This window comes from Rhinatrema bivittatum, chromosome 6 (genome assembly GCF_901001135.1).
Source record: "Rhinatrema bivittatum chromosome 6, aRhiBiv1.1, whole genome shotgun sequence".
In the NCBI taxonomy this organism is placed as follows: domain Eukaryota; kingdom Metazoa; phylum Chordata; class Amphibia; order Gymnophiona; family Rhinatrematidae; genus Rhinatrema; species Rhinatrema bivittatum.
Genome location: NC_042620.1, coordinates 248,777,136 through 248,789,598, shown reverse-complemented (window position 1 = coordinate 248,789,598; position 12,463 = coordinate 248,777,136). Strand labels below are relative to the sequence as shown.

The window sequence follows — 12,463 nt, the reverse complement described above, 5'->3', positions numbered from 1 at the left end:
AGCAGCAATCTGGAGTGGCTTCAATGCAACAGGATTGGAGTTGTTTCCTGAACCTTGTACGCTCAGGAGAGATTTAGAGACGGCCGGTATAGAAAAGGCACACGCTACCTTCCTATGAGTCAGAGCTGAACTAGTTAGCAATTTGCTACCTGCACCTGACGGCAGCTAGATTCCTGGGCCTGAATCAGTTAGCTCTTTCCGTTTCAAAGTTTCTCTCCCTTCAAAACAGACTGCAATTCAAGGAAACCTAGTACCTACTAGTCACAACCCCCATGGCAAATGGGATCCAGGAGGAAGAGGAGGTCTTAAAGGGGGAGGGGGGGTACTGTCATGGTTTTGCCTGCTGTGCACTGTTCCCCTGCCAAGGTTCAGCCTGATTCACATTCTTCCCTCCACCAGGAGTTCTCAGCGAGCCTTGTTCATTACCTTGTCAGTTAATTCCTCACTGATTACACTATGCCCAAATCTCAGCCCTATTTAACCCAGCCTGTTATGTCCCTCAGTACCTTTTCACTGAGTCACCTCGGCTCTGTGTCCTGCTATCTTGCTATCCTACCTTGCCTAGCCTTATGGCCTCTGGACCTTCTGCCCTGCCGAGACATTTAGCAACTTAGCAATTTCATGTTTTAGCTATTTTAAGTCTCTGGGATGAATGCCATTTGCTACTCTTTAGTGTGTAAATCTGACCTATTACATCCTCCATCATCACAGATATTTGTTTTAGTTGCTCATAATCTCCACCATTAAAGAATGTTTCAGGTGTGGGTATGTTCCCAATAAATAATTCATTCAGTTTTCCTGCTATCTCCTTGTCCTCCCTGGGTGTCCCTTTTGCCCCTTGTCATCTAGTGGCCCAACTGATTCCCTTACAGACTTTGAATGTACTTAAAGATTTTAGTAGTAATTTTTACCTCACAGGTGAGCAATTTTTCAAAGTCTCTCTTGATCTGTCTAACTTTTGTTTTACATCTAATTTGGCAGTGTTTGTACTCTTCTCTATTTTCATCATTTTAGGTCGCTTTCCATTTTTTGAACAATGCCTTTTAGCTATAACTGCTTCCTTTATCTCACCATTAAACCACATTGGCAGTCGTTTGTCCTTCCTTTGACCTTTTTTTAATGCAGGGAATACATTTAAACAATGACCATGCCTCATGCAAAGTTTTAACCCATGCCACTACTCCTTTTAGTTATTTTTTAACAAGTTTCCTCATTCTGTCTGTTATGCTTTATAGGTATGTGGGCCCTGGGCCGAGGTGAAAGATGGTACCACCCACGGGGAGGAGCCCCGTGAGCCTCACTGTCGGGAGGCGAAGTCTCGGCTGCTGGGTGTGATGGACAGCAGGAACTGGAGAGAGAGAGAGACACTGCCCGCAGAGCTGGGGAGTGCAGTAGAAATGCGGGAGTCAGTAGAATGCGGTATACCCAGAAGGAGGATTCCTCTGTAGAGAAGGTCCGGCAATGGTCCACAGAGCAGGGTACACTGGCGAGGGTCCTCTGTAGAGATGATACGGCAGTGGTCTGCGGGGCGGAGTACACTGATGAAAGCTCTCGTAGAGATGAAATGGTAGTGGTCCGCAGAGCAGGGTACTCACAGGAGAGATGTGATGCTTCCAGGGGTAATCCCGGGGAGCGGGGCATGAAGTGGTCTTCAGCGTAAGGCCCTCCGAGGAGCGGATAGCCAGAGACAAGGAAAGGACCCCCGAGGAGTGGGTACCTAGGAACGTCTCACGCCGAGAAAGCAGGAGCTGGAACGGAAGTCCATAGTGAGCGAAGCGGATTCAGCAATGAGAACTCATTGCCAAACCATAGGCAGGCAGGACCAGCCTACTTAAGAGTCTGTGGAGGATGATGTCATCGGGGGGGGGGGGGGAGATGCCCCCGAGGTTCCCGCCATGACGTGCTTAAGACTGGCCCGGGCGAGCGCGCCTAAGGAACTCCAAGGATAAGATGGCGGTTGGCAGCGTCCACGCTGTGCAGGTCGGCGTAAGCTGGCGGAGGCCGCGAGGCTACCCAGTGGAGACAGAAAAGTGAGAAAAGAGGTGAGCAACAGCGGTTGCAGCCGCTGCGATCGGGCGTAACAATGTCGTAGTCTCCTTTAAAGTTCTATGCCAGGAGCAGTGGAATGCCTTTTTGGTTGGGGGGGGGGGGCCATCAGCGTTCTGCCCCAGCTCCGCCCCCAACTCCACCCACATTCCCACTGCCAATTTTTTATTTTACATTTACAGTTAGTTATTCTATCTTACATGCATAAATCAAAGTATAATTATTAATTCCCAGACCAATTAAATACTTGATGCTAGAAAACCAGACATAGCGCTAAAGGAGAAAATGACAAAGACAGCATTACTAACAGAAATGTCAGTACTAAGTGATTATTTGTGATCACAGACCACCTTCCAACACACAGCTCTCTAACACTGGGGGCAGAGTGGGATATTTTCCCCTACACTTCTCCACACAAAACAATTCTGGTGTCATCTAAGCAACAGAAACACAAATTTCTTCCACCACCAGGCACACTGTGAAATACAAAATCCTGGCAAAAAATAAAACACTTAGCATTTATGTAGCAGACCTGCCATAGTACAGCAGCATTAGTTCACAAGACTCCGAAAGCAACAATTCTACCTATGATTAGGCAGCACTGCATGTATTACACCAGTCCCTAGAACACCATATGAGAGAGTCTATAGGAAACTCCCTCAGACTCCCCTAAGAAACTGTGCACAGTTGTCTTGCCCAGTCCTCCTTAAGATCCAGACCCACGAGGAGTCCTGGGTAAAAGGAGAAGCTTATCACCAGAGTATAAGAACTCAGGGCCTAGAAGGGTTAGACAGGCCCCGGGTGGCATAGTCTGACTTCCTGCCTGCTAAGACCTGTAACGTTTGAGGTTGGTTATTGTCAGAACTGCAAGGTGAGCAGATTTTCTTCTCTGTTTTTGTTTTGTACTGTAAATAAAATTGCACCTATGGAAACAGCCAGAGTATGCCACCTTATTCCTCTTGGCTGTTTCCTAAGCCACAACTGGCCACGTTACCACACATCAATACAACTCCTGTTGGGAAAACACAATGAACAAGACGCTACAGATCCCTACACAGAAACTACATGCTAGCAGAATACATCATCTTAGTCACACATGCAAAATGACCTTTAAATACAAAATAAGTGATCAGAAATTAAAAACAGAACTATGCAGACAAAAACTAGAATTAACCTCAAGAAACCAGACTCTGCATGCAATGTAACACTGGAGCACTAGAAACAGACATGCATTTCCTCCTAAGCTAAGCCTATCATTGTTCTTGTGGGGAATGAGGGCTGTTATGTTACATAGCACCCCTCACAAGAAAAATGGCAGTCTTGTCAGCACCCACATAAAAATATTTCAAAACAGCTAATTAATAGAATATCCAATAATTAAAACCTCATAAAAATGTTTATACATTTCTCAAAACACCAATATAATATTTCAAAACAGCAGACATCAAATAAGATCCAATAATAAAACTAATAAGGATTTAAAAATCTCCCACTCTCCATTATCTGGGATTTTTTTTATTATTATTATTTCCTGTCACCCTGATATTGTCATGGATTGGGAGAAAGGAAACATTTTCCTCTCTCTCTCACACATACCCTCTATTTCTCTCTCACATACATCCCCCTCTCACACACACAACCTATCTCTATCCCTCTCACATACACAGGCTCTCATATACCCACTCTCCACAGTTCTTGCTCCCAAAGCTCCCTCTCAGAACCCCTCCATTTTCTCAGCAGTCTTGCTTCCCAAGCTCTCTCTCCCCTGTCAGATCCCCACTCCCCAGCAGTCTTGCTCCTCAGCCCCCTGTCCTCTCCCAGACCCCCCATTCCCCAGAAGACTTGTTCCCCAGTCCCCAATAGTCTTGTTCTCCCTCCCATACCTTCTCACTCTCACTTGTCATGCTCCCCCACAATCCCCTCACTCACTGCAGTGAACAGTGCATTTTTTCCTTTCCGCTGGCGCTGCCACAACCTCCCTCACTCAGCTTCCATGCTTCAAAGCAGTCAGAGGATCATTGCCTTGTAGCGCAGACTGCTTCTTCCTGCTCGGCTAAGTGCACCTGATGACATCATTCAGGCACTGGCAGCCCAGAAGGAGGAAACAGCTCTAAGCACTGCAAGGCCACGAGTCTTCCATTCTTTAAGAATGGGGAGGGTGTGTGAGGGGGATCGTGGCACTGCCTCAGGGGTGGGGGTGGGGGGCAGCAGAAAGGAAATGATGCATTATCCATCTGCCACGAATGAGGCTTCTTTCATTGGCAGAAATTTTGGAGGGGGCTTGGCCCCTGCACCACCCCATGTTATATGCTACTGTAGTAGTTTTACTTAATGTCCTCCCTACAGCGATTATATCAAATTTGATTGCATTACAATTGCTATTGTTTAGCGGCTCCACTACAATAAACCTTCATACCAGGTTGTATGTTCCACTGAGGACTAGAAAGTAGCTGTCCCTCTCGTCAGTTCTAGGGCAAGAAGCAGCCATATATGGCATCTAGAAACTTAACCTTTCTAGCATGTCCCAAAGAAACACTGATCCAATCAATATTGAAGTAATTTAAATCGCCTGCTATTATGTTGCCAAATTTATTTTTTTAATTTCAGCTAGCATTTCACAGTCTGTTTCTTCATTTCGGCCAGCTGGCGAGTAGTATACACCCACTGCTATACACTTATCCATTACGCATGGAATTTCTATCCATAAAGATTCCACACTGCATTTTGTTTCCTGCAGGGATTTTATCAACTTGACTCTATGCCATCCTTTACATATAGCTTCACCTCCACCAATGTGATCCTTCCTATCATGTTAATATAATTTATACCCTGGTATCACAGTGGTTCCATTGGTTATCCTCCTTCCACCACATCTCTGAAATGCTAAAATGTTTTATCCTTGTATAATGCCATACACCCTAACTCATCAATCTTACTGTTCAGACTTCTGGCATTCACATTTTAAAGAATGTTTTTGTTTATACTTTAATTTCTTTTTGTGTTCACAACCTGTTTATTAGCAATACAGGAAGTTTAGAGTTATTCATATCTGGGTGCTTTTTATCTACATTAATCTAGGCTATTTTAGCCTTAAACACCTCCTCTCTACTGAGATATTCTAACTTCCCTGTTTTGCAAATATCTTTAAAAGATACATCCCCTCTGAACCATGTGCTTTAGGATGACATTCAGCTTTCCCCCATGGCCTAGTTTAAAAACTGTTCTCTCTCTTTTTCCAATGCTAGCACCAGCAGCCTGGTTCCACTCTGGTTAAGATGGAACCTATCCCATTGGAACAGGCTCCCCCTTCCCCATAGAGTTCTCTAGTTCCTAACACATCTAGAACCCTCTACCCTGCACCATTGTTTCATCCATGCATTGAAGTCTGGAGCTCAGCCTGCCTCTTAAGTCCTGTGCATGAAACATGGAGCATTTGGAGAATGCTACCCTGGAGGTTCTGTATTTCAGTTTCCTAACAACAAGCCTAAATTTAGCCTTCAGAACCTATCATTGGTACCCACATGAACCTTGATAGTCTGCTCCCCCTTAGCAATCTCTAAAATCTTATCTAGGTAGCGAATGAGATCCAATACCAGGCAGGCAAGTTTCCAAGAGATCCTCATTCCCACCAGCCACGCAACTATCTCTACACTAGCCATCCAAGCCCGTCCCTTCTGGGCACAAGGTCCTAGAGCAACATCCTTGGTGTAAGGACAAAGCATCACCTGGAGGGCAGGTCCTAGTTATAAGATCACTTGTAACCAAGGTATTAGTCTAATGCCAGATGACTTTGTTCATCCAAAGCAGCACAAGGGCTGCTTGATTGGAGTTGGGGCCTCTCTACTATGTCCCTGAAGGTCTCCACTATATACCTCTTTCTGGCTCAGTTTCTCCAAGTCTGCCACTCTGACCTCCAGAGGTCAGACTCATTCTCTGAGAGCCAGGAGTTCTTGGCACTGGGTGCACACATACAACTTCTCAACAGATAGATAATCATTCATGCAGCACTCAGTGTAGAAGATTGGATAGCCCCCCCAACTCACTGCTGGACATCTGTCTGTGTCTTAATTTTAAGTTAAAGCTAGAAGATAAGGTACAAGGCTTGATGCCCACATCTCCTAACAAACTAGTAGCTAAGTGTAAATGGCCTGGCCCCTTCCAAGTTAAAATAAAACATGGTTATGATCCCTGAATTAAGTAGTCTGCAGAAAAGAGCAGGCACTAATATACCACATGAACCTTTTGGAAACAGTGGTTACCACATGAGGCTCTAATCACAGAGAGCAAAGAGCTGGAAGAGGACCTAACCCTGCTGGTGTGTTTTACGTCAAGTAGGTGGAATTACTATAGGGGCTTAGCTAATCCTCTCTCAGAGAAAACAAGTAGAGGAGATGGCTTCAAGATTTCCAGACATATTCTCCACCTATCCCAGCCGCACTAATCTTATGCAACACAGTTGTTTCTACAAGGAATTTTAGCAGTTCAGAAAACTTCTATTTGCCTTATATGGAGCCACCGCTTGTATTCAAAGAGTCATCAGCATATTGCTCAGCCCTCTTCTAAAATATGCAGCCACCTAAATGGATAAAATGGTAATTTTCTCAGAAGACTGGAATTCTCATCTACCTAAAGTGCAAGAAGTCCTTCAGTCCCTATGAGAGGCACGCTTAACCACCAAGCCCAATAAATGCACCATAGCACAATACAAAGAGCAATATCTGGGACATGTAGAGGCCAATACTAAAAAACATGCTGAGCTCCTAATTTAGGCACTGAAGTTGGATGTCTATTTTCAGTCAAACTTAGGGCCCTAAATTAATTTGCCTAGATTTAGGATCCTATGTTAGGCACCTAAAGCTGAAAAATCAATGCGAAACACCTACCGTTATTTTTCTCTGCCCTAACTCCAACCCTGTAGCCACTCACTTTATAGGCTTCTGAATTTAGCCACATAGGACAAATAGGCAACTACATTTAAGGACTCAGTCCCCAGTAAATTTTAAAAAGGGCCAATTTAGGAGCCTCCCTCTTAGTTAGGAATGTAAACCCTTTGAAAATTTATCTCATAGTGGATAATGGGATTATACACCGATGATTTTGAAGGTAGATACCATACACAATTAACCAGCCCCTAATTTTGCCAAATTGTTGAAAAAGTCTGTTCCAAACCAACAGGATCATTTATCATTTCACATTAAGGCCTTATCACACGCGATCATGCCATAATGCATGCAGTAAATAGAGAGAGAGAGCCTTTGCACAGGTGTCAATATGTCACTCCAGTTATACCACTGGAAGAGGGGCCACTTTTAACTTGGGGTGGTGTTTGGGGGGTGGAGTCATTTTGGGGGCGGATTTACATACACAGTAGGAGGTACAAACAGGAAAGTACACATTTCTAAAGATTTTCTGCCATTTCAGTTGATGAAAGGTACAAGAGGAGTCGATTTGTACAATGCACTCTCTACCTAGCTTGTTTGAAGAAAAGTGTGATAAATGTATCGTGCCTTGCATAAATTACCTATGTGATGCGGAGGCAGGGAAATTTGCCTAATCTCGCTCCTTTTTTATCACGGGCGCAATTTCCGCTTTATTTATAGCATTTTGATAAATATAAGGGTTTGTAAGAAAGTTTTTCAAAAACTGAAAAGAATACTATATAATAAGCCAGTACTGCATTGGGGTATGTAGAAACAAGCCCAGGCCACCATTAGAGGAACCGTGTGTTACTTGAACCAAACAAAATGGAGTCTAAGCAAGACAAGATGGGTGCTATAAGCTGCATTGAGACAAATGGCTATTGCTCAATAAACAGGACACAGTTTTCCACAGCTGAAATTAATAGACCCTGCTAGATACTTGAAGCTTCTATTACTTTTACAGAAATTGTATCCAACCAAGAAGTGTACTCTGGTTAACAAGGTGAGTTTGTCAGCACATGTCCCTGCCACGTGAACTATGCTGTTAAGATGAAAACCACTTTTAATTCACCAATCATATACCTGTGGATTATGACATATTCAATCACTGTCTACTTTTGGATCTGAAGCATGTGAAAGAGCGGAAAAGACCCATGAAAGTCTTTTAAAAAAGGAGCTTAAGACAAAGGACCAGGTCTTCATTTGCAACCATCTCGGGACAGTTCACCTATAGATTCTCCAAGGAGCCTGTCTAACTTCTCTTGGCAAGCTTTCTCTAAAATGTTAGCTGTTTCTGGCTTACATGGATATCATGAATCTGTCTCCTGCCAAAATTGTGGGTATAGACTGGATAACTGAGACTGCTTCAAGAGGAGGCTGCTCCTATACTCTTGTGGGAAAAGCAAAGGACTGGGCTAACTTCGTGTTTTATGCTGGGTACTAGGACAGCAATATATCTATAACGTGCAAATTGAGATTAAGTTGACATAAGGGATTGAAATTTTCAAAGGTGTTCCACGTGTAAAAATAGCATATATTGGGACAATTTACAAAAGTCCATTTGCACATGTAAAACCTTTTGAAAATTCAGCTCTATGGAGTGACGTGAAGCATTATTATTTAAAAATGTTTCAGTTCCACAAATTTTCACTTACGAGACATGATTGGAAAATGTCACCTGCAGCCACTAGAGCATTATGCCAATGAAATATCATGATGCATGATTTGTCAACATAACATGAATAATGAATATATTATCTTAGTTTGAAATTGTTATTGCGAAATACCCACAAAATTCCTACACCTAATAGGTGATATACACCTTAGCAGGGAAAAAGGCTAATAATAGTCCTTTGGCAACAAATTTCAAATTGTCATGCCAATAACATTTCTTTGAATTTCAGAGACAGGCAGAAAGAGATGCAAGGAGAGACAGTTGAGACAGATTGAGGAGTATACCTGTGGTAGAGGGCAGGAGAGGAGTATGCACAGTTATGTAATCACAGAGTGGCCAAATCTCTTCCAGTGGCAACTGGTCAACTCCAAAGGAGGCTGTGACTTCAGGTGGGATAATTGGATCGTAACCGATAGTCTAAACAGAGACACAATAGAAAATATCACAAAAAAAAACCAAAATACAATAGAAGACTGCTGCAGAATGCTGTTGGGGATTCCAAAATATGTAGAATGCAGGGGCTGAAAATATTCACATACCTCCTTCAGAGTAAGCAGCTTATTATTAGAGGATCTCCAAGGACAGCTAGATGAAAGTCCTCACAGGTGGGTGATGTCAGCCATAGCCCAAATCAGAAGCACTGCCTTCACAGCTTTTAGGGCTTTCAGAGCTCTACTGAGCATGCGCAGGATTGTCCCATGTCATGGGCATCATGCAGGGACCCTTTTAGTTCTTTATAAGCAAAATAAGAGAAGACAACTCCTAGTGGAGGCAGGTGGTTTCTTTGAGCACTTATATCCTGCTGTCCTTTTAGGAATACCTGCTACATGTAAGCAACTTGTTATCTCCAAAGACAAGCAGGATAAGAGAGTTCTCACAGGTGGGGAAACCCCTGCTACAGGTTGACGTCAACAAAAAAGAGAAAATATAACATGAAGAGTGGCAATGGGCACAGCAATGTTTTTGTTAGCAACAGGCCATTTTCAAAATTTGATTTTTTTTTGTAAGAAGGCAACTGGAATTAAAAAGAATGGGTCCTAAAGGGGATTTATTTGGAAGCTAAACTTCAAATAAACCTCTCAGGACAGAGTGACCAAATCTGCTGTTGTATCGGAAGTCTCTATCCAAATAGTAATAAGATGTGAATGTGTGGACTGAAATCCACAGCTTTGCAGATCTCTTCCATAGAGACTGACTTTAGGTGGACCATCAATGCTGCCATGAGTCTAACATTATGAAGCTTCACATATACCCTTCTACAGTAAAGCCTGGCTGGGTGCAACAGAAAGAGATGCAATCTGCTATCCATTTAAACAATATGGGGTAGATTTTTAAACTTGCGCGAGCGCGTCCATGTGAACGCGTTACCCGGCGCACACACATGGACACGCAATTTTATAGCAGGCACGTGCATGTTATGAAATCAGGGGTCAGCGCGCGCAAGGGGGTGCACGCCGAGCCTGCGCTGAGCCGCACTGCCTTCCCCCGTTCCCTTCCCCTACCTCCTCCGCCCTTTACCCCCTACCTTTTTCTTGTTTTTTTTCTTGTTTTAAAACTTACTTCAGCCCTGGGGCTGAAGTAAGTTGTGCGTGCCGAGATCCCCAGCACAGTGGCAAATGGCCGCTGTGCCGGGAGCCTCTGACCTCGCCTCGCCCCGGGACTTAGACGCGTCTCGGAGCCTTGCGAGCGTCGCCGGGCCTTTTGAAAATAGGCCCGGCGCGTAAGCCGATTTACGCGCATAGAGCTGTGAAAATCCGGCCCTATGCGTTTGATTATGGCAATTCCAGGTATTTATTTGGGTCAAAAGAAAAAAAAAAACTGGGTGGTCTTGCTAAGAGCTTCAGTCTACTTCAGATAGAAGGCTAATGCTCTCTTGCAGTCCAAACTGTATAAGACCTGTTCGTCTTTCTGGACATGCAGCTTTGGAAAACACACTGGAAGGAACGACTGATTGGTTAAGGTGGAAGTCTGACATTACCTTAGAAAGGAACTAGGCATGTTTGCCGTTAGCCACTCTATTACAAAAAACTTTGTAAAAGATAAATATGTTTACTAGGGCCTGGATCTCACTGATTTTGTATGCTGAAGTGACCAGCACTAAAAATATGACCTCTGAGTCAGATGTTTGAGCAAAATGATAGACAGTATCCTGAAAACAAAATTACTGGTCATCTGGATAGACTCGGACTAATGGGGCAGAGCCAATCTGGATTTAGCAAAGGGAAGTCTTTGAAGAGATTAACAAATATGTTGACAAGGGTGAATTGGTTGATATAGTGTATCTAGATTTTCAGAAGGCATTTGAAAAAGTCCCTGATGAGCAACTCATCAGGAGATTAAAAAGTAATGGGACAGGAAGCAATGTCCTGTTATGGACTGCTAATTGGCTAAAGGATAGAAAACAGAGTTCGAGTGAATGATCGTTTCTCTCAGTGCAGAAAAGTAAATAGTGATATGCAAAGGTATCTCTACTGGGACTGATTGTTTTTAATAAATTTATAAATGATCTGAAAAAGAGAGTGGCGATCAGATTCACAGTTTTCACAAAATTAATCAAAGTTGTCAAATCACAAGCCGATTGTGAGGAATTGCAAGAGAATCTTGGGAGACTGGGAGATTGGGCATTTAAATGACAGATGAAATTTAATGTGGACAAGAGCAAAGTGTTGCATATAGGGAAGAATAATCCAAACTATAGGTACATGATGTTGTGTTAGTTGGTTCCCGACGCCCTCTCTCCGCCCTCCTTACCTCTTTGGCGCCTCCCTCTTCGCCTGCGGGAAGATTGGCTGCCGCGGCATCCTTCTGCCGAAGTCCTCCGGCGTCCCCAGACCAGCTAGATGCTGCAACCTGCCATGTTTCCTTGAGGCCTAGGGGCGCGCGCGCGGCCCCGACTGAAGTACCGGCGATGGTGCAAACCACAGTTGCGTCCCCCGGAGATGATGTTACCCGCGACGGATATATAAGGTCTTAGAATTTGCTAACAGATTGAGTTAGCAAGGAACGGACTCGCTTCGGTTTCCAAGCTACACTGCCTCCTCGGACTTACCAGGTGTACCCGCTAATCGGGGGCCTCGCTCTCTCCTTTGTTTTTCTGGAACCGGTACTCGCTCCTCGAGGGCCCTCGTTCCCAGACTTGCTCCGTATTCTCTTCTGCCTGGAAGTCATCAGTGAGTTACCATCGCTCTCTCAGAGCTTTCCCTGGAACTAAGTACTCACTCCTCGAGGGCCTATACATTCCAGCTCCTGGGCTTCTATGAGACATTGTGTGAGTGTTACCATCAGGTTCATATATGAACTCTACCTACCCTACCTTCTCACTATATTTCAGTTTCTCTACAGCTCAGCCTCCAGGGATCGCTGTTCCAGTATCTGAGGGACTACAGCCCAGCCGGGCATTCCAGCTCACTACTGCCACCTCTGGTGGTTCAGTATACTGTCTAATAAAAGAACTAGTGTTATTGGTCCCTTAACCCAAGAAATGCTTAGGACAATGTACTTCCTATGGACAGTTTCAGTTGGAAGAAAGCTTGTGGCAGGCTATCAGATTGTTCTCATCTCTCTTTTGGACTCTGAGAAACTTACAGTTTCATCGACCTGTTCAACTACTCTTGAGACCTTCTTATCTGCTGTGAATATTGAATTATTCTTAATTCAAATAAATATTTTTGGTAACCAGGAACTGAGTCTGATATCTGCAGCTGGGGAAGAGGTTTAACTGACTGTCTAGGAGTTCAAAGCTAGACATTGAATGCTAAGGGCAGTACATGAAAAGATGGATACAACAGAGGTCTGGCTGTGAAGACCTTTCAGAAAAGTTAAT

At 43.9% G+C, this 12,463-nt stretch overlaps 1 protein-coding gene across 2 annotated transcripts in view; it reads right to left on the bottom strand.

The window, feature by feature from the left end:
• The window catches only part of PHGDH (phosphoglycerate dehydrogenase), a 97,630-nt gene that overhangs the window by 48,966 nt on the left and 36,201 nt on the right, over nucleotides 1-12,463 (bottom strand). For both annotated transcript variants that reach the window (XM_029606746.1, XM_029606747.1), the window contains exon 6: nucleotides 8,925-9,057. In XM_029606746.1, coding sequence (XP_029462606.1) covers nucleotides 8,925-9,057 — 133 coding nt within the window. The remainder of the gene's footprint in view (nucleotides 1-8,924; nucleotides 9,058-12,463) is intronic.